Raw genomic sequence first — 23,006 nt, 5'->3', positions numbered from 1 at the left:
TTTGGAGATTCCTTTCCAAAATGACAAGTGGGAGAAAATAGACCTCGAAAGTCTTCGAGGCGAACAACAAACATAAACGGACATTTGTAGACACCTACTTTTGTCCCCATTCCTGAAAGGGAAAGGTTCGATGATGAGAACATAAATCTCCACTTGACAATGCATCTCCTATAAAATAAACGAATCTCAATTCCCCTTTTCATTTCACCCGAAACCTGCTATTTATAGAAACCTGCTATTTATGGAAACCTGCTAAAAATAGTAACTGCCGTAAAGGGTAGTTTATAAGAGTGGCAAGTCATAAAAGATAGAAACCTGTCAGAATTAGGTGTTGCACTCCAACATAAATCCTAAATGAGATAGAAAACTTCGAGAATCCTATTCCTAATATGATTCGGAAATAAGAGTTACGTATTAATTAAAATCCTAGAGTTCGTAACGGGCCCAGACGCATTCCGTCATGAAATTGATACGCACTAAAAGACTCGATTAAGTCTCAAACACTACGGATTTCAGGAATCCGAATCTGACTAAAAAAACAGCCCAAACATCAATTTCAACGCCCAGCCCTGGGCGCTGAAATTGCATGGGTCCTATTTTCAACGCCCAGAGCTGGGCGCCGAAATCTTTGACGCCCATGTCTGGGCGCTGAAAATACCTGGGTACGTGTTTTTTCCTAATTCTTTGTGGATTAGAACTCTGCAATTCTATCTTTCCACGAACTCTTCCCTATAAATACAGCCCCAAATTCGACGTGAAACAAACACACACACAATTCATATTCTGAGTATTGACTCCAACCCTTAGCCTAAGCCTCACGCTGCGAAATTGTTCACGCGTTCTGTCGCAATCGATCCACAAATCGAACAGAACGTATCCTGTCCCATAATTGATATTCGTTAAATAAAAAGGAGAAATAGCAAAGTCAAAGTGGTTAGTTTTCTGAGAACCGTGACGCACCTCTCAAGGGTGCGTCGTAATGTGCCCCTTCTCGATGATTTAATTGCTTTCCTCGCCCTTTTTATGAACTGTTAAACTAACTAAATCTGATTGTTCTACCACGCCTAACAAATATAATATTTTTGGGAAATTGGATTATCATGCTAGGTCCCTCAATACTATTTAAATCAGATAATCACGATCGATCTAGTATTATATGTTGCATATTGCTAAAATCAACTCAGATTAGTTTAATAGTTAACGCATGTCCCTTCAATTATTTATGCTGAGCTAGTAAGGATATCCTACCTCTGGAGTTACCGACGAGCGAAGTACTCCTCTCGGTAGTTACAGTCCCCCGAACCCTCAATCTCTACCTTGCGGGTGTATGTTGAGAGATCCCCACACCAGGGATCACAAGGGAACCTACGACCATCGTGGTCAAACATAATTGCACTCCCTTTATGTCACGATAACCGGGTTTTGTCAGTTTTTCTCATTGTTGTTAAAAACTGAATGGCGACTCCTATATTACTAGTCAATTGGGTGTAAACTCACAGGAAATCCAATTACACTTGATTGAATAAAAAGAATCGTCACACCCACGAGGGACGAGGTCACGCATTAGCCTCGTGCTTTTTCGACCCCCTCACAACATTCAGGAGGCTTTTCGAAGTTCTTTAGAAAATCCGAACATGTATTCTTTAAGGACTTTAGAAGTGGCTTTAAAGAATAGACATCTCTTGGAAGACTTTACAAGTGCTTCAAAGAGAACAAGAATATTCAAAGGACTTTCAAGTGGCTATTGATATTCTATTTGTTTTATGTTCTATACCCAAGTAGGCATAGAGTTCAAGTCACTGGAACTATGATATTCTTCTATTGGATAGTGAAGAAACATGGAGTTCAGGTCACTGAAGCTATGCGATTCTTCTATTAGACAGTGAAGAAACCTACAACTTGCAGTCAAACTATTATCATGTAGATTAATGAGTTTATAACCTGTGAGAAAGCTATGACGAAACCCAAATTCCCTAAAATGGTTAGAGGCCATATATAGATTCAAATGCTTTAAATGGTTAGAGGCCATAAAACATACTCAATGTTTTGATGACAAAATTGAAATTTTGTTGATTTGCAAGAATAGTTTCACACCTATTGGTTGCAAGTTTGTTTTAAGGATAAAAACCATCAAACATGAAATTGTGTTCACACACAAAGCTAGATTAGTTGCTAAAGGTTACAAGCAAATTCATGGTGTGGATTGTGTTGAAACCTCATGCAAAATCGTAATGCTTAAGTCTATAATTCATGCAATGATTGCATATTGGTACATATGGCAATTGGATGACAAAACATATTCCTCAATCAAATGTTGGAAGAAAACTATGTACATGGCATGTCATAGGATTTGTGGATCCAAATAATGCTTGAAATGAATGCTAGCTTATGAAATCTAAGTACAGATTTAAGCAAGCAATTGGGAATTGGAATTGTATTTTAGTGAAGCTATTAAGTATTTTAGTTTTATAAAATGTACATGATTCTTATAGATATATAAGAAGTTTAGTGGGAGTACATAAAACTTAATTGGTCCTATGTGTATCACACACATATCTCTCTATTGTGAAATAACATTCAAATGCTAATAAGTTAGGTTTGAAATTATTCATCAATGATGGACCAAGGCGAAACTTAGTACATACTGGGTATTAAGATCTATTTACAAAGATCTTATGATATTGTTTTAGATTAAGTAATGGTATTTACTAAATAAAACACGAAAGACTCCATTGGAGATATTCGACCCATATGAATAAATCTAAGTAAAGAATGTTTGAACTATGTATAAGCATTTACTAAGTTAAACATCAAAGAGTCTAAATGAGATTCTTAACCTATATTATATGTCAAAGAATTTAGCTGGAATTAGTATCTACTGAAACTAGATGAGCTAAAATTACATGAATAGAATTTAATTGGGAATTATTCTGCAAAAGAATTTATCATGTATGATATAATATGAGGATCGCCAAAAATGTATCGTATGGCTTTAGGCATGACGAACATATACCAGTCTCTATTGATCTAAGTGAAGATCAACTAGATTGAGATCAAGAAAAACTTATGGTACTTGAAAAGGTACATAGGAATAGTTCTTGATTCAAGGAAATAAAGATATGCATATTGATGCTACACGCATAAACACTGGCAAAGGATCAAGCAAGATTCCCTTGGAGTTAACCATTGGCAAGGACGAGCTATAGAGCATCGTGTTTTGAAAATGGCAACATGGGTTGGAGACCATGAGTTATTGTGTGGGAAATTAAAATATTAATTTCTATGTTCCAAAGATACAGCTGGAAAGTCTTCCACATATCTGTGAACTGCTTGGATAAGTAAATCCAAACAAAGCATCACTAGCAACCTAAACAGTTGAAGTAAAAGTACTTATTGCCTAAGAAGCAATAAAACAGAGTTGTTTATATTAATGAGTTCTTCTCTGAACTTGGGTGAATCACATGTCTGCTGACTTGATGGTTCTTCATTTCAAAATGCGTAGAACCACTATCGAAGTAAGAAAGACTAGATCACATAATAAACAAACTCAAAAGATCTTAACATCCTATCTCGAAGAACATTCGATGAAAAGGATATTAAGATTGGCAAAGCATGATAACTAAACCTATGCAACAAGTGAAAAGCAACACTCACATTGTAGCACTGGAAATCAAGCATAGCTTTGAATTCCATGAACTGTTTTAAAGATGGGTTTGAGGCCCATGGTTGTAAAACATTAGGGTTGAACATTTATCATATATGAAATGTATTTTCGTATTCCATTTAATCTTGGTTTAGTATTAAATGATGAGTCCCTTCAATTTGACAATATATTCAAGATAGACTGTCAGGACCAGTCCTGTGACTAAGAAATGTCTATCAAGTGAACTTGAATGTCAAAAGTTGAAAATGGTCCCTGGTCGGAGTTTTCTGTAAAGATGGACGCATAGAAAATGTTAGACGACTAGAATGCAAGATGACTAGTAGTTCTGTTTCTTGAACTATGTGGACATGGCAATGTCGTAATCATTTGCATAGATACTTACTTTGGGAAGACTAGTATCGGACAGACCTATGAAACTTTACTGTAAGAGATGAAAATCTGTCATAAGTAAATTTCATTAAAATTATTAGACACTAAATCCTCAATACCTGAGTGATTTTAGAGTACTTGTTTGAGAACTAGTTACTTTGACGTTGACCAACCGTCGCACCGTAAAAAGAGGCTATAAAGGCAACGCTCAGGTAATCACCTATCAAACGAAGTCTAATATCAAGATCGCAAGATTGGGATTGTCCTCCCATAAATCGGGATGAGATGCTTAAAAGTTGTACAAGGCCACTCGGAGAGCTAGAAACTGTAAAATGCATGGCCGTGCTCGGATGAATCATAGGCTATGATCATCTGTTTATTTGATCAGTTGAACTCTGAAACCGAGAAACACCTCTGGACATAATAAGGATGACAACTCTTACCTTATGTTCAAGAGCAAGCATCGAGCGACAAAGGAATTAGGAAATGCACACTTGTCCCTAAGGACAAGTGGGAGACTGAAGGAAATAATGCCCTTGGTCCAAGTATGCATTTAATATTAAGTCTAATAAATGCGGTTCAGTATTAATTAACAAGTTAATAAATTCAGTGAGATCAAGTGTGCTGAATGCCTAGCTAGAGGCCGCTTCAGTTCAAGTGGAATTAATTATATTAATCCACAACTTACTCTTGACTGAACCCGTAGGGTCACACAAATAGTACGTAAACGGATCAAGTATTTAATGGCATTAAATACTCCATCTATGGATATTCGGAATCGACGGATCTTGGTTTCAGTGGGAGCTAAGATCGTCACAAGCAAGAAATGAATACTCCGGAAACGATGATATTGCCGGAAACGGAAATATGGATCGTATCGGAAATATGAATATTATCCAAGTCGTAGATGTTGCCGGAAACGGAAACATGGTACGTAGACCGGAATCGGAAATATTGCCGGAAACGGAAATATTGTCAGAATCGGAAATATTATCGGAATCGAAAATAATTTCGGAAACGGAAATATTAAATATTTGTTCGAAACGGAAATTAATTCCGGAATCGGAAATATTAAATATTGGTCGTATCGAAAATGAATTCCGGAACCGGGAATATAATCGGAAGCGCATCGTACGAATTAGCATCGGACGAGGCTTGCCAGTCGAAGGCCCAGCACGAAGCCAGGCCCCCGCCCAGCAAGCCAAGCGCCCAACACGAAGGCCACAGCCTCGCCAGGCCCAGCGCAAGGCCAGGCCCAGCAAGGCCGTAGGCGCGCGTGCTGGAGCGTATGCTCGTGGGCTGCGAGGCAGCGCCCACTCGTGTGGGCCGCAAGGCCTGCGCGGGTGCGTGCGTTCCTCGTAGTCGTGCAACACTCGTGTTCGTAACGAATCCTAATCCTATTGGAATTCGTGCATTGATTAAATCCTAATCCTAATCCTAAGAGATTAAATTTATTATTTAGAGTTCTAATAGGATTCTAATTAATAAATCCATATCCTAGTAGGATTATAATTCCTTTCCATAAACTCTATAAATATAGGCCTAGGGTCACATATTTAACAGAATTTTATTGAAGTATTCAAGGTAAGATTTTTAAGCAAAAATCAGCCAAACACTTGCACCCAAAATAGCCGAAAATCCTAAGTAACCTTAAGGGCGATTCTAGTTGGTCAAGCTTAAGGCGGATCCGGACGTGCTGTTCTATCTACCGAGGGACGACACTTGGAGTCCTAAAGACTTGTTCTTATTCGGTTCGGGCGCAGCAAGGGAGGGAACGCTACAAAGTGTATGCATCTGAATTATGCTAAATGATTATGTGTTAATAATATGTTTCCTGGCTTTATGGTTTTTCCGCATGATTTATGTTTATTCATATGTATCATAACCTAACAGAGGTATGCATGAACTGCTGGTAAATCGCCCGGGAATTGTACGTCGTTTGAAGAAGTCTCTGTATGATCTGAAGCAACCTCTGAGATGTTGGTTTTCTAAGTTAGCTGCATCTTTGACGGTTAATGGTTTCTTCAATCATACTCAGATTACTCTTTGTTCACATTGCATCTCTAGTAATAACTCTTTCACTATTGCTTCTTTTAAGTCCTATTTGGGTGAATTCTTCCACATGAAAGATCTGGGCACCTTAAATATTTTCTTAGCATTGAGGTTGCTCAGTGTCCGGGGGATCTACTTTTGCCAACGAAAATATACCCTAGATATTGTCATTAAGGACGATCTCTCAGGGTCGAAACCACCTGGGTTTCCTATTGAACACAATTACTCTCTTGCTCTTGCAGATAGTGCTCTTATTCTTGATCCGGAGAGTTATAGAAGTCTTGTTGGTCGTCTCATCTACTTTTCATTCATGCAGGAACCTTGCTAGGAGCAGTAGGATGCTGCCATCGTGTGGTCGATCTGCTACTTGAAGGCATGTCTAGGACAGGGAATCCTGCTCAGTACGGATTATGTTCTCTCTTTGTCAGGTAGGTGCGACTCGGATTGGGCTGGTTTCCCTTTGACTCGGCCGTCCATCATAGGTTGGTTGGTGTTTCTTGGTTCTTCCCCGATTTCCTGGAAGACTAACAAACAACACATTGTCTCACGCTCTTCGGCGGAAGCCGAGTATCGTTCTGTGGAAGCCATTACCCCCGAGTTGAAGTGGTTGTAGGACTTATTTATTAGTTTGGGTGTTGAACACCCACGTGCTATGGAAGTATTTTGCGACAGTAAGTCTGCTCTTCACGTTTATCAAAATCCCGTATTCCATGAACGCACGAAAAATATTAAAATTAACTGCCATTATGTTCGGGATGCTATCCAGGAAGGGGTCATTGCTACTAGTCACGTTTCGAAACGTGAACAACTAGCCGATATCTTCACAAAATCTCTAGACAAGCGTCAATTTTTTTTATTTACTTAGCAAGTTCGGCATTTGTGCTCCCCATACTCCTACTTGAGGGGGTATTGAGGCTTACATTGTATTTTTGGTCTAAGATATGTATTTAGCTAAATGATTAATTAAGCCTATTACCGTCATGGGATTTACGTCTACAATTAGGATTGTATATAACACAAACGTTGAGAAATGCAAACACAAGAAAACACAATTAAAACAGATTGTTTTGTAATAACGTTCTCTATAAATTCGTTACAGAAGAATGAGAAAATTGAATTTTAAATCACTTAAATCGATTAACAATCAAAAAAGATATTTTAATTTTAAAATTAGAAAATCGTAAAATGGCACATAGTTGTAATTCAATACAAGAACATATTTTACTTGGTAAATAATAATAATCCGATTACTCGGAATGACCAAAGCCGAACTCCGTACGCTCCCGATTGACCGGTCTACTTGCGAGGAAGTCTAAATACATGCCAGGCATGTATTTGCAAAAACATGCCAACCCCAAATAAAAAGGTAAATATAAATGGTAAATATATTTGGGGAATTTTGGGCGGAAATGTAAAACGGTATTATACACTTGTAAAACGGGGTGCTGACTTGGCAATCATTTAACCCCTTGTAAAATGGTATTGGTATTACAAAAATGGTACTAAACTTTTTCTAAATGAAATTCATTTTCCTTAAATGGTACTCGTTTTGTACTAAATTTTATAAAGTGGTATTAATATCACCAAAATGGTGCTAAATATTTTAAAATGGTATTCATATTACAAAATTGGTACTCAATTTTTCTATATGGTATTCATTTTAATGATTTAGATGGCACGTTGGCAAACACACCTCAGTAACGGGATCCAAGTTGGCAAACGGACTTGACTATTCAACAATTTCAAAATAACTGGAAAATTACAGACAAGCCCATATGAAATACATGCCTGGCTGCGATTTTGCCGCTCTCGTCTGCTTGCGTCTAAAAAGTTGTGGTTTGTAATCAAATACGAAAGTAACCAACTTTCGTTATCCACTTCCTGTGGGCATGTAACACTCTCTTTCCTCTGTTTTCCCAACCTCACTTCCCCCATCTTCACCAAAACCTTCCTTTCAACTTCCATGGCTGCCACCACAACTTCACCCTTCAAATCCATCTCCACTATACTTTCTCTCTTCTCTCCCTCAAAACCCTCTCTTCCAAATCCCTTTGCCTCCGTAAACTCCCACCTCACCACCTCCAAACTCTCCATTTCCACCCGGAATTTGACAACTTTTAAACGGACTATAGGATGCAAGGCGGCGGAAGTGTCGGTTGCGGAAGAATCTCCGGCGTCGGACGGTGGTGGGAAAAATTGGGTTCCGGTGGTGCCGTTGTCGGCGTTGCCTAGAGGAGAGAGAAGAGTGATCATTCAAGATGGGGAGACAATTTTGCTTTTGTGGTACAAAGATGCGGTTTTCGCTATTGAAAATCGGTCCCCGGCTGAAGGTGCTTATAGTGAGGGTTTGCTTAATGCCAAACTTACCCAAGTGAGTTATGCTCTTTTCAATCTAATTAAGAATTATGCAATTTTAAGAACTAAAAAAAACATGTATTATAATATCATCGTGTTGACACGGCTTACAGATCACAACAATAATTAAATCATTTTCAATAGAACAATACTATAAAAATTAAAAATTTCCACTAAGAAATTGCATTTCTCGAAATTTCTCTTCACTTCCCCCCGAACTTCCCCATGCGTCATGAATTTAAATTAGAAAATAAAATATGTAACTTATATAATCGATTAGCATAAATGATTTTTTACCACCTACAAAAACTGAAAAATTGTTTTTTACCACCTAACAAACTAAAACTTGTATTTTACCACCTACGAAAAATTTAAAACTTGTTTTTTACCACCTGGAAAATGAAAAATGTATGAAAATGTTATGTAGAGGCGACAATAACGGTAATAATTCTTATATGTTCTATTCTTCCACAATTTCATGTATTTAACTCTCTTGACTTCCCCAACTTTCTTATGTTTAATGAATTTGCATAATTTTTCACCATCATTCATTCACAAAATTGACAAAATTTAATGAAAGTAAAGCAAGAAAGGTGAAAGAGTTAAAGAAAATCATATAGGGAGTGTAAAAAATTGGAGGCAATTTGAATTAGACAGCCATACATAAAGGATTATCTAATTTTTCACTTTCAGGTGGTAAAAATTAAGTTTTAATATTTTTTTAGTTGGTAAAATACAAGTTTTAATTTTTTATGTGGTAAAAAATAATTTTTCGATTTTTGTAGGTGGTAAAATCAATTTGTCCAATCTATTATTCAGGTTAAATAAAAGGTAGGAAAATATTAATATTTAATTTGTTTTATTTTTCGTATCGACTCCCTTATTTACATATTTTCATATTAAAAATATTGCATTGATAATAAAAATATTCTGATGACTTATAGCCTATGTGGCGCCTATATATACCTATTAAACTCCGACACGTAAGATTGCGACAACTAAATATTGTCGCAACTTGCGACCTTTATCACCGCCCTTGTTCTATTTCATTTCAATTTTTATAAAATGCATTGCTTGTACTTATGATTTCAATTTAGATAGAATTTGAATTTTATATGATAGAGGAAGAATAAAGGAATGAGGTATGAGGTTGATATGTGTTAGATTACGAGCCTGTTTGGCCAAGCTTCTAGGAAACAGTTTCTGTTTCCTAAAAGTAGTTTTCTAGAAACTGTTTCTAGAGAAACCGTGAAGGTGTTTGGCCACACAGTTTAAGAAGCACTTCTTAGAAACAGAAACACTTTTACATTGTTTGGCCCATTGCTTTTGTTATAACTTCTTGTCTATTATTAACTAATTCTTAAAAGATGTTATTGTTGATTCTAAATCATACTATTATAAATAATTTCCATGTTAACTTTTACCTAAAAAAAATATTATCCTTATTATGCATTAATTATTTTGTTAAACCAAAATTTATTCCAACGACATATTTAATAAAAGTACTACTCCGAATATATATATATATATATATATATATATATATATATATATATATATATATATATATATATATATATATATATATATATAATAATAATAATATATTGAGAAAAGATAGCTCGAGTATTTTTTTTAATTTAAACCAATTTCCACCAAACTATTTTAAGTTAATATAATATGTTTAATACACAACTAGTAATAACCTTTTATACACATTGCTCTTGCAAATCTTGTTTCAACATAGAAGATGCAATGTTGTGCCGGACAGACTCCATGCTATCATCATCCATTGAGCCATCGTGATCTTCTCGTAAAGTACTCGAAGAACCACCACCAATATCTTGAGCATCTTCTTCCACCACAGGAATATAATTTGGGTCCGCATCGCATTTGTCGAATTCCAAATCTTCAAGTGCATGTCTTCTAATGTAGTTGTGCATAGCCATAGTTGCAACAACAATCTTGTTTTGTGTTTCTAGTGGAAAATTTGGCATCATGGATAGTATCCTCCATCTACTTTTCCATACTCCAAATGTTCGCTCAATCACATTCCTTAATGAAGAGTGTTTATAATTATAGACTTCGTAATAACCGGTTGGTGCCTCTAACTACCACGAGCTACCATGCTTCAATGTCAGCATAACTAACTCCCTAAGAATCAGGGGTATGTAGTAACAAACTAGGAATATTCTAGATCATTACTTGCTGCTGATCACTGTTGATCATTGCAGTTTCGCTGCTGCTATATATACCATGTATTAAGCTCTTATTCATTTAATTAACGCAGGAAATCATTTTCAGTTTTTCCCTAAATTCTATCATGGTATCAAAGCAGGTCTAAAATCCTGCATTTTCCTGTGAAATTCCGCGGAAAAACAACAACAACAACAACAACAACAACAACAAAGCCTTAGTCCCAAAATGATTTGGGGTCGGCTAACATGAATCGTCGTAGGAGATCGTCATTGTCACCAATTAAACCAGAAAGGAGCAAGAAGTAATAAGAAAAACAAGGAAGAGAAAGTGGAATTAATGAAAGTAAGATAAGAGAAAAATGTATATATATATATATATTATAGAAAAAAATATTGTAATAGCTAATAAAAAATAAGTAAAGTTTAAAATAAATGAGTAAGTAAAATAAGTACATTTCAAAATAGCATGTAAAATTAAAAAATTTGAAAGAATTTTAAACATAAAATAAAAAATAAAAATAAAAATAAAAATAGAGAGCATCAGAAACATTGAAGCTGTATAAATCAAATGAAGTCATCAATGTATATTCTCTCCCTCCACTATGTCCTATCCAACACCATATTTTCCTCAATCCCAAGAAAGCTCATATCGTGCTCAATCACCTTCCTCCAAGTTTTCTTAGGTCTTCCCCTACCCCTTGCAATTCTATCACTTTGCCACCCTTCTATCCTCCTAACCGAGGCATCACTTGATCTTCTTGTTACATGTCCAAACCATCTTAAACGATTTTCCATCATCTTAAACTCAATCGGTGCAACCCCTACTTTCTTCCTAATAATCTCATTCCTCAAATGATCCTTTCTTGTATGCCCACATATCCAACGTAACATGCGCATCTCCGCCACATTCATCTTGTGCACGTGACAATGTTTCACTGCCCAATATTCTGTGCCGTATAACAAAGCCGGTCGAATTGTCGTGCGGTAAAATTTTCCCTTCAATCTTTGGGTCATGCCTGAATCACATAGGAACCCCGTGACACCTTTCCACTTCAACCAACCTGCTTTGATTCTATGGGCCACATCGCCATCCAATTCTCCATCCTTTTGGATAATAGACCCTAATTAACGGAACATTTCAGAGCCTTGGACAATTTTCCCATCTAAGGTAATCGCCCCTGTCTCTCTATCTTGGACTCCACTAAACTTACACTCCATATATTCCGTCTTGTTTCTACTCAGCCTAAAACCCCGAGATTCCAAAGTATGTCTCCATAACTCCAACTTACTTTCCACTCCTTCTTTTGTTTCATCAATCAACACAATATCATCTGCAAACATCATGCACCAGGGTATACCATCTTGGATTGACCTCGACAATTCGTCCATGACTATAGCAAAAAGAAACGGGCTAAGTGCGGAACCTTGATGTACTCCAATCGTAATGGGGAAGTCTTCGGTCTTACAAACACTAGTTCTCACACTCGTGCTAACTCCCTCTACACAACATCCCATCTTCAGTGCGCTTCTTACGATCCGCAACCATCCCTTCGGTGTCCTTGTCTGATGGTTCTTGTAAGGGCCCTAGCTTCGGATCCAAAACATAGAAAATCTTCAAAACAATAAGCAAGAACGAAATCTTCTCCTTCCAACGTAGAAAGTTGGTTCCATCAAAACTATCTAGTTTCATAGTATCATTACCGAACATCTTCAACGTGCTCTCCATAATATTATCCTAAGATTGTTAAATACTATACTTTGAATTATGAAAAACGTAAATACAGAAAACTAGATTAGGACGAGATAATCTATGTCCTTAGGATAATATTAGCCCCCACTATATTGCTGATAGGATTCAAAGCTAATCTACCCTAGGATTCCCTAATCACGAATGGAATACAGCAAATTCAACCATTCCCATGAACACGTGTTTTGAAGAAAACTGACATTGTGAGAAATATGATAAAACGTAATCAACAATATCATTATGCATTAGATTAAATAGGGAACCAATATGACAGTTACTAAATAAATGCCCTTTGGTATTATCCTATTTAAAATAAATAATTAATTAATACGAAATATTAATTAATTAATAACTGCAAAAAGATTAACGTTAATTATGCAAAGTGCTAAGTGCTAAGTCTTGATTAATAATATATAGCTATATTAGCAACCCAATACTAGCACACCAAGCCTAATGCTCCAACTGGCCCAACAACTCAACCCATCACATATATAATATATGATGCACATGGGTCTATTTAAAGACATTCTAAGCTTCATATTTCTTCCATGTGGTAGAATACTTCCCCACACTCAAATTGGAAGACTATTATCTAACAATCCCCCACTTAGTGTTCAATTTGACACAATGTGCATACATGAAAGTATCTTTCAATTTGAACTTTCACTTAGTGACAGTTTTTCAAAACACTAACGAAATTTATGGCAGCTAAAAGCTTTTGAGCCAAAATTCATTATGTTAGAAACGGAAAAACCTCACACACAAATGTCCTCTAACATGTTCATAAACAAGGTAACACTATTAAGGCCATGTGCTCCACCTGGTTCATAGACATTTACAAAAGTTTGACCTATAAACTCTTGTTAGAAGCGGCACCACTTCTTATGTCTACATAGGTGAAATTCTCCTGTTACAAAAATTCATTAAGAGTATATAACTCATCCTAAAACATTCACTAGTATAATTGACAAACTAGTGTGACCTTAATCAGTTATCAACAAGTTGTTGTTACCACATTGAACCTTTTAATTATGGGTACACATAACAAAAGGTTGGGTTTCCATTGTTGCTGAATTAATCAAATAGGTCTCAAGCCCATTTCTTGGCTTGTTCCATAAACCATTTCCCTTGGAAGTCCTTTGGTGAAAGGATCCGCCAAATTGTTACAAGACCTTACATAAATTACAGTTATAATCCCGTCGGATATCAACTGTCTTACATATGCATGTCTCAAACTGATGTGTCTAGACTTACCATTATAAATCTTATTATAAGCTCTAGACAAAGTTGCCTCACTATCGCAGTCAAGGAAATAGCTGGCATGGGTTGTGGCCACAACTTTATATCCAATAACATATTTCTTAACCATTCCGCTTGTTTGCCTGCTGCCCCTAAAGCTAAAAATTTAGCTTCCATGGTGGAATGAGTAATGCAAGTTTGTTTCTTTGAGGCCCAAGAAACAACACCACCACCAAGCATAAAAATCCAACCACTTGTGGATTTATTATCCCCGTCACTAGATATCCAACTAGCATCTGTGAATCCTTCAAGTACAGATGGAAAGTTTCCATAGTGTAAAGCATAACCTTTGGTTCTTGTTAAATACCCAAAAACTCTTCCAACTGCTTTCCAATGTTCTGTACTAGGATTTCTTGTAAACCTTGAAAGCTTGCAAACTGCAAATGCAATATCAGGTCTAGTACAATGAGTAGCATACATCAAACTACCAATTGCACTAGCATACTCTAGCTGAGCTACAGCTCTTCCACTATTCACACTAAGCTTACATGATGTATCATATGGGGTATTTGCTTCTTTGAAAGTCAAATGCTCAAATTTCTTAAGCATCCTCTCTAACATAATGAGACTGACTCAAAGAATAACCCCCACTATTTTTTCTCACTTTGATACCTAAAGTAGTATCAACCTCATTTAAGTCTTTCATATTGAAACAAAAACTTAAATAAGCCTTTGTTTCATTTATGCCAATCATGTTTGTTCCGAAGATTAACATATCATCAACATATAGGCAAAAATGACACCATATTCCTTTGTAAACTTAGAATATATACATCTATCGGTAGAGTTATGAACAAAACTATGAGATAAAATTGCAGAGTCAAATTTCTCATGCCATTGCTTTGGAGGTTGCTTTAAACCATACAATGATTTAATTAGCTTACAAACTTTATGTTCATAACCAGGAAGGACAAACTCTTCAGGTTGCTTCATGTATACCTCTTCATCGAAATCACCATTTAGAAAAGCAGTTTTAACATCCATTTGGTGTACATGCAATCCATTCAAAGCAGCTATAGCTATCAAGACTCTTATGGATATAATTCTAGCCACGGGAGCATATGTATCAAAATAATCTACTCCTCTTTGACTAAAACCTTGACCCACAAGTCTAGCTTTGAAAACTTTAATTGATTCATCATCCAAATTCTTCTTTACCCTAAAAATCTATTTAGATCCAACAGCTTTGGAACCAGGAGGCAAATCTGTCAAGACCCAAATCTTGTTAGATACAAGAGAATCCATCTCGTCATCTATTGCCTCTTTCCAAAAAGCCGAATCTCTAGAAGCCCTTGCTTCTCGAAATGTCTTTGGATCACCATTCTCATTTTCAGCATTGAGAATCATTAGGATTTTATTGGTAACTGTTTTTCTATCACCTTCCACAAGAAAAGCAATAGCTTGTGAATTAATGAAATCAGGACCCAAGTTCTTTTCCTTTTTAGCTCTTATACTCCTTCTAGGTTCACTAGGTTCATTAGAATCATTAGGATTTAACCTCACATTGCTAGAAGAAGGGTTAGAACTTGTTTCACTTTGTGGTACTTGCTGCAAAGACTCATCAGCTGTTTTGGAATCACCTCGAAATTTATTTTCAAAGAATTCTACATCTCGAGATTCCACAATGACATTTGAGTCTAAATCCAAAAGCCTATACGCCTTAGAATTTTTAGCATATCCCACAAACACACTATTCAAAGCTCTTGGACCTAATTTAGTTTTCTTTAGGATCCGGGACCTTGTAATAAGCTAAGCATCCCCATACCCTAAAATAACTAATATTAGGTTTCCTTCCTCTCCAAATTTCATAAGGAGATAATTTCAGCTTCTTTGAAGGAACTCTATTGTGTACATGATATACAGTTAGTAAAGCTTCACCCCATAAATTCGTTGGTAAATTGGAGTTAACAATCATGGCATTTACCATATCAACCAAAACTCCATTTTTCCTTTCTGCCACCCCCCCAATTCTGTTGAGGTCTATAAGGTGCACTAACTTGGTGAACAATTCCATTATCTTCACAAAATGAAGTAAATTCAGTAGGGAAATACTCCCTACCTCTATCACTTCTCAAGATTTTCAGTTTCTTGCCCTTTGGTGTTTCTACCATGGATTTATAAACTTGAAACATGTCAAATGCTTGATCTTTTGATCTCATTAAATAGACATAGGTAAATTTAGAACCATCATCATTAAAAGTAATAAAGTACCTACTGCCACCTCTAGTTAAAACACCATTTAACTCACAAATATCAGAATGTACAAGCTCTAAAATTTCAGATTGTCTATCAACCTTTGGGAAATGTTTTCTTTTCATTTTCGCTTAGATTCAAACTTCACACTTATGTTTGTGTTCATTGCTATAAGAAATAATTCCCTTTTTGCACATGAACTTCATTGTTTGATAATTAACATGTCCCAAACGATTATGCCAAAGATTAAAAATTGTACATTCTATATTAAAACTGAAATCAAAAGATTGCACACAAAAATAATTAGAACTTTCATCTTTATTGATACTTAGCTTAAACATGCCATCTGATACATAACCCTTTCCAACAAAGGAACCAACCTTAGATACAATAATCTTATCGGACTCTAAAATAGCCTTGAGTCATTTCTTACATAAAACAAAACCAGAAACCAAATTTTTCCTAATAGAAGGAACATGAAGTACATTAGTAAGAGTAACTTTCTTTCCAGAAGTAAATTGGAGCATCACACTTCCGGTTCCAAGAACCTTGCTAGTGTGACTTCCGGTTCCAAGAACCTTGCTAGTGTGATGATCTCCCAACAGAATTTCATGCCCATCAACAACATCAACATAATCCTTAAAGAGCGAGCGATTATTGTAAACATGGGTGGTAGCGCCAGAATCATACCACTAATCATCACCTGTAGCAACTGCAGCCAATGCAACCCTTTGATTATTCCAATGTGCAAATCAGAAACCATACAAGTAATCTCGTTATCTTTTTGTTCAACAACGTTTGCAACCGCCTTCTCTTCATTACTCTTCTTCTGGTTTTGGTTCTGATTTTGCTCCTTCTCCTTCTTAGGGTTCCTGCAGAAACGTTTGAAGTGCCCTTTCTTTCCACAATTGTAACAAACAATTTTAGAAATATCCTTCTTTCCCTTTTTGTTCGGGTTAGAAGAATTAGGATTATTATTTGCCTTTCTCTTACCCTTCTGATTCTTCTAACTGATATAATTCACTTTAGAACTTGAAGCAACATTCAGATCCTTCTCACGAATACGAGTTTCCTCTTCAATTCGTAAGTGTTTCTGAATCTGTTCCAAAGTAAATTCCTCAGAAGTATGCAACAACTTTTTCCTGTAATCATTCCAGGATGGTGGTAACTTGGCAATAATCCATCCCACAATCAGTTTCCAGGAATGGTTATCATTAGATCTTTAAACTTAGAAATCAATATCAGAAATTCATGCACTTGATCAAGAATAGAAGTGCCATCAACCATAGAAAATTCAAAGAATTCAAAAGTAATAAACTTATCTGCCTCTCGTTTTTCAGCATCATACTTAAATTCCATGGATTTCCACATCTCTTTTTCAGACTGAATTGGAGTGTAGAGATCATATAAACGACCAGACAGGGAATTCAGAATATAACCTCTACACAACATCTCATCTTCAGTGCGCTTCTTACGATCCGCAACCATCCCTTCGGTGTCCTTGTCTGATGGTTCTGGTAAGGGCCCCAACTTCGGATCCAGAACATAGAAAATCTTCAAAGCTAATCTACCCCAAGGATTCCCTAATCATGAATGGAATACAACAAATTCAACCATTCCCATGAACATGTGTTTTTGAAGAAAACTGACATTGTGAGAAATATGATAAAACGTAATCAACAATATCATTATGCATTAGATTAAATAGGGAACCAATATATGCCATTTGGTATTATCCTATTTAAAATAAATAATTAATTAATACGAAATATTAATTAATTAATAACTGCAAAAAGATGAATGTTAATTATGCAAAGTGCTATCTGCTAAGTGCTAAGTCTTGATTAATAATATATAGCTATATTACAAAAGCAATACTAGCACACCAAGCCTAATGCTCCAATTGGCCCAACAACTCAACCCATCACATATTTAATATATGATGCACATGGGTCTATTTAAATACATTCTAAACTTCATATTTCTTCCATGTGGGAGAATACTCCCACACACTTAAATTGGAAGACTTATTTAACAACTCTATCCAAACAAAGTGTTGCGGCTTGTTCTGATAGCAAGATAGAAGGGAAAGGGAGGGAGGGGAAAGAAAGTGTGGGGGAAGATGAGCTCCATTTTCCTTCAACTCTTTCCAATTTTGTAGGGACGGTGTTTATTAAATAGGTAGGGAAGATGGCTCTACCCCTCTCGTTCCTTCTCACTTATCCAAACAAGGGTTCTTGTTCTGCTCCTTTTTCCCAAGCCTCCCTTTCTCTCCATTTCCTCTTATCCGAATAAGGTGTTAATGTAAAATTCTTTATGCTTCTATCCTCCATGATTGCTCACGAACCACCCTCATACCATTGTCCCTTCACACCTAAGCGCACCACTCATCATGTGCCATGTGCCATGTGGGTTGTACATGTGCCGGCCCACAGGCCATTTTGTCCTGCTTTTTACAAACCTTTATATCGAGTTTTTGTTTTTTGGTACTATGTAACTTATGTTAGCATCTTTATTTTACTATATTAGCAGTTGTGTGTTCGGGCCATCGATACAAAATTTAGCTCTTGAACAAATCCTTAATCGCAGGTCATGAACTCTATCAAGAGTTGTTAAAGAAGGATATGTGAAAAAGATTTCCATTATTGTTTTTCAAAGTCACTTTCAAGGATGTGAAGTTCCATGGTAAAACCTTAATACTTATAAAGTGTTTCTATTTTTGTTGTTATAGGTTTTTTTGGTGTTAAGGAACTTCTAGTTTACGTCTTAAACAAACATGCACTAGGTGCACATCTGTTAGTGATATTGTTACTCTAAAGAAAAAGATTATATAACATTCTGCGAAGAACATTCCATTCAATTCTCCGCTGTAACAGTTTCTGTGTCATCTCCTGAACGATACTCAAATAGAAAAACTGTTGGAATGGTTCTGGTACAGCCCCACACATATTACATATTGGCTTACAGATGTTACAGTTAATATTCCGATTTGCATATCATTCTTATGGTAAAACCATGGGTGTTTTAAAGAGCACACTTCACGAACTTCAATAGTCTCTCCACAGTCCACACCCTAGGATTTTTCTAGCCAGCTAAGTTAAATTCTCTTGAATAGGAAGGGCAGCAATGTTTTTTACTTCGATATAATAACTCCCGTGATCAATAGTTTATCTTCCTACCTAGTCAAAGCCATTACTAGGTAAGAGATTGAAGCCTGATTCAGTCTAAAATAATCTTGCCAACCGGCAGCAGATTTAGGTAGACACATTTTTACGAAGGAACCTAGTGCTTTCGTTGATGGATCAGTCTACCATTCCATAAAAGTCATTTTTATCTTTGAAATAATTTCTTAAGCATAAAAACATTTGGCTTCAGAATGTCTGTATACCGAAGAGAATGACTGACTGACTGACTAATTTCAATCTGTGTACACAGGATAGTTGCTTAGGTGTCCAAATCCTAGTTGTAGAGACAGTATTCTCAATGATTGGTTTGTAGTGGGGATATGCCAATTTTATTGCGGATAAAGGGAACATTGGAACCTTTACATACCTAAAAGGTTGCCTCTGTAACAACTGATGAGTGATGAATCCTAGAATGATATACACTACATTTATCGAGGTTAGCTTTAATTTCAAGGAAGTTGCCTGCAACCATATTTTCTAGAAAATATTAGCAATCATCTAGAGACATGAGAATCTCTTGCCTCGATCTGTTTTCAGCTAGAAAAGACTAAAGTGGCTAAGTCGCTATTTAGGTTGATGGAAAACATTTTCAGTGAAATTTATTTTCTAGGGGAACATATTTTTCAAGTAAAAATGCAATTCGATCCCTTGTTTTCCTCTGTTTGGTTCCTTAGAAGAAAAGTCAAAGAGAAAACAAAAATGTGAGTGGATGGATGAGGATTGATGGGAAGAGAGAAGAGGGAGGTAAAGAGGAAAAGTGTTTTCCTTCCTTTCAAATGGATTATCTTTTCCACCTTTGAGAGTGATATTTTCTATCACTGGAAGTTTGTTTTCCACCCCTTGCCAAAAGAAACGGAAAATGATTTCCAGGCGAACAGTTTACACCAAACCAAACGCTCCATAACTTTCTAATTCGTGTAGCAAATAAGAAAGGAGACCTGATTTATGTCCTGTTTTATCTCCTTTTTCTTGTTATCCATGTCCCAGTGATAAGGGCCAGCTAGCTATCTGTTTCTCTAACAACAACAACAACAAAGCCTTAGTCCCAAAATGATTTGGTATCGGCTAATATGAATCGTCATAGGAGATCGTCCATGTGACCAATCAAACAACTTGTTATCTGTTACTCTATGGCAATAAAATTAGGGGGAAACATATTATACAGACATACAGCACTGCAGAATCCATGTTCATGATGCTTTCCATCTGGCCGGCTGACTAAAAAAGAATACGAGTGCGTGACTATATCTTCGTCGTATTGGGTTATTCTTGAGGTTTGGGGATAACTCCTGAAATTTTACTAAAACTTGCTGCAAGATGCTAACTTTTTTTGTATGTCGGACAGTTCAGCCTAGAAAATTAGATATATAGACATGCAATTAACAGTTTGGCTTGGTGATTTTATTTTCACATGTTTATTACGCCTGTGCAGTAGGCTAGTAGCTGAATAACTAGTCACTTTCATAGATACTTATATTTGTGTTGAACTATTGTGTATTGGTAATGGTAGCTCATCAAAATGTTTGAAGCCATCTTACCTTTCTCCCCTTGTATGCCAGGATGGGTGCATAGTCTGCCCGACAACAGACAGTACATTTGATCTTCGAACTGGAGAAATTAAGGACTGGTATCCAAATAACGCAGTGCTTAGAGTTCTCACTCCTGCTTTGAGGGGATTGTTCGTCTACCCAGTGAAATTTGATGATCAAAATATCTACATCAGCATGGGTGTTAGTTCAAATATGGATGCTTCTGCAGAGATCGTGTTTAGTGGGAAGGCTCAACCTGGTATAACTGCTACAGATGTTAACGTGGAAGAGGTACACTCTGCATTGCTACATATTTTCTGTACAGGAAACATGGGTACACTACGAAATTAAGAATCTAGGACTATATCTTTAACTCTCCTATATTGGTCTACTGTCTTCATGAAATTTAAAGAAGTTCCACAATCCTCTTTTGCCTTAATATTTTTCATCTTAAAGAAGTTTTATTTCACCCCAAAGGATCATTGTGGTTGGTCTTTCTTTATTAAGCTCCACATGGTTTTCTACTTTTTCTTTCCTAATTATCCTACTGTATCATGAATTAAATTTTGATGAATGATTCAATATGATATGCAGGTGAAAATGGTGGTTGATGAAAGTTCAGGAGGATTTGGTTTCACACGGAAGAACGAAGTGATTAACGGAAAGGCTGCTGTTATTGGGTTCCTATTATTATTAGATTTCGAACTTCTAACCGGTAAAGGCCTTCTCAAGGGGACTGGATTCTTGGATTTCCTTTATTCTGTTACTGATGCTTTCAATTAAGCAGATTGTTTTCACCAACATACAAACAACATATTCATGCATAATATAGATACACCAATATATAAAAGCATAAGTAAATTTTTGGTGAACTAGTATGACCGCTTGACTTGGTCGTGAAGAATCCAATCTTCAAACTACACCTTGTTAGCTTAGCACCGTCTTGAAAACCGGTCATTCAAAATGCTAACTTAGAATTTTTAAATGCTGCCTAGAAGTACTTGAATTAAATAATTTAATTATTACTAGAATACTTCATGGTATGCATACCATATTTAAAAATTATATTCAATGATAAATCGGTTTCGCATACCGTATTTAACTATCCTAGTTGGGACATACTAGTCATCGCATAACATACAACACATAATAATATAATATGCATTTACCCATTCGTACTCTAAGACAAGCCTAAGTAAGCTTACACAAAAATACAAGATTAATTTAAATCACGGTCTATACGCACTCTAAAAGCTTAATCAATTCCAAATTATTAATCCTGAATTATATTATAATCAAATATTTATTTAATTAAAAGTGATTGTCCTCTGAAAATTAAATAAAATAAATAATTTCATTAAAAGTCTCCCACTTAAACCAATATAGTTTGAACTTTAATTTTAAATACTTAAACTCACGGCCCAGCACAAGTAAAATAAAATAAAATATCAACAAAGTTCAATGTTAGCACCTACGTACAAAACTAAGCCCAAAGCCCAAAAATTAGGCCTTGAATTAAAATCGAAGCAAAATTGCACAAAACGATGTGACGTGGGCTTGGCTTGCCCATCCGAACGATGCGCTGTGAAACATCCCCATACCGCACAATATACAGGATGCAAGGCTCATGCCCGTGCAACAGTGCTTAGGCGCTAGACGCGGCCCATGTGCGAGCTATCGCTCGTTGCGGCTACCTCGTTGCTTTACCCCAACGTGCGTTGGCTTGCCATCGCTGGTTTGCAGCGTTATTGTGTGGTTCGCAGCGCCATGCACTCGCCAAAAAGGCGAGGGGGGCGCTAGCATTCCTTCCCCATCGTAGGCGCAAGCCATGCGCAAATACACATCTCGCAGCTCTTGCCCCTCGTCTCGCCGCATGCATGCACACAACCATGTCACGGGGCCATGTCGTGCACAGCGCACATGCACGAACAGAAGTCCCTCGCCTTTGTACGAGTGTTTGCTCGTCCAACCTAAATAACAATCCAATTTTATTTTTCAGAGAGACGATAATTTGCACGATAAAAATTTCATAACTTTAACAAATCCAAGTGTCATTTATTATGAAAAATAATTAAAGTGAGGTGATTTATTAAAGTTTCACACAATCCAATTCATGAAAATAATAAATCTAGCCTAATTTTTATTCAAATTTAATAAACGATTCCAATAAACATAAACTCGAATGTTTTAGATAATCCAATCCTACAATTTAAACCATTCCAAACAATTAAATTTCAGATTTTTATCAAATTTGAATCCAATCAAAATTTTAATCTTTGAATTTTTAAGTAAGCTATTTAATCATAAAATCATATTCCCCTACTCGCCTAACCAAATTTTCAGATCTAACACATTAATCTAATTAATTTTTGATCGTAAATATCATGAATTTAGGGTTTTCGGAATTAGGGTTTA

At 36.2% G+C, this 23,006-nt stretch overlaps 1 protein-coding gene across 1 annotated transcript; it reads left to right on the top strand.

Moving 5' to 3' along the window:
- The first annotated feature begins 7,953 nt into the window (after positions 1–7,953).
- On the top strand, positions 7,954–21,463 carry LOC110797597 (uncharacterized). The gene is made up of 3 exons (XM_022002709.2): positions 7,954–8,456; positions 20,622–20,882; positions 21,186–21,463. Exons 1-3 carry the CDS (start codon positions 8,049–8,051, stop codon positions 21,372–21,374), a joined length of 858 nt encoding a protein of 285 aa, XP_021858401.1. The 5' UTR covers positions 7,954–8,048; the 3' UTR covers positions 21,375–21,463.
- The last annotated feature ends 1,543 nt before the right edge of the window (positions 21,464–23,006 follow it).

The sequence above is a fragment of the Spinacia oleracea genome, chromosome 4 (assembly GCF_020520425.1).
Source record: "Spinacia oleracea cultivar Varoflay chromosome 4, BTI_SOV_V1, whole genome shotgun sequence".
Classification (NCBI taxonomy): domain Eukaryota; kingdom Viridiplantae; phylum Streptophyta; class Magnoliopsida; order Caryophyllales; family Amaranthaceae; genus Spinacia; species Spinacia oleracea.
Note: the sequence above shows the minus strand (reverse complement) of the source record. Positions and strands in the feature narration are given on the sequence as shown.

What these genes read in the sequence shown, in the direction of transcription:
- LOC110797597 (XM_022002709.2), top strand. Translation starts at nt 8,049, where the DNA reads ATGGCTGCCACCACAACTTCACCCTTCAAATCCATCTCCACTATACTT. An exon ending in TTAATGCCAAACTTACCCAA is followed by an intron (nt 8,457 to 20,621) that starts GTGAGTTATGCT and finishes CTTGTATGCCAG; the next exon opens with GATGGGTGCATAGTCTGCCC. An exon ending in CAGATGTTAACGTGGAAGAG is followed by an intron (nt 20,883 to 21,185) that starts GTACACTCTGCA and finishes TATGATATGCAG; the next exon opens with GTGAAAATGGTGGTTGATGA.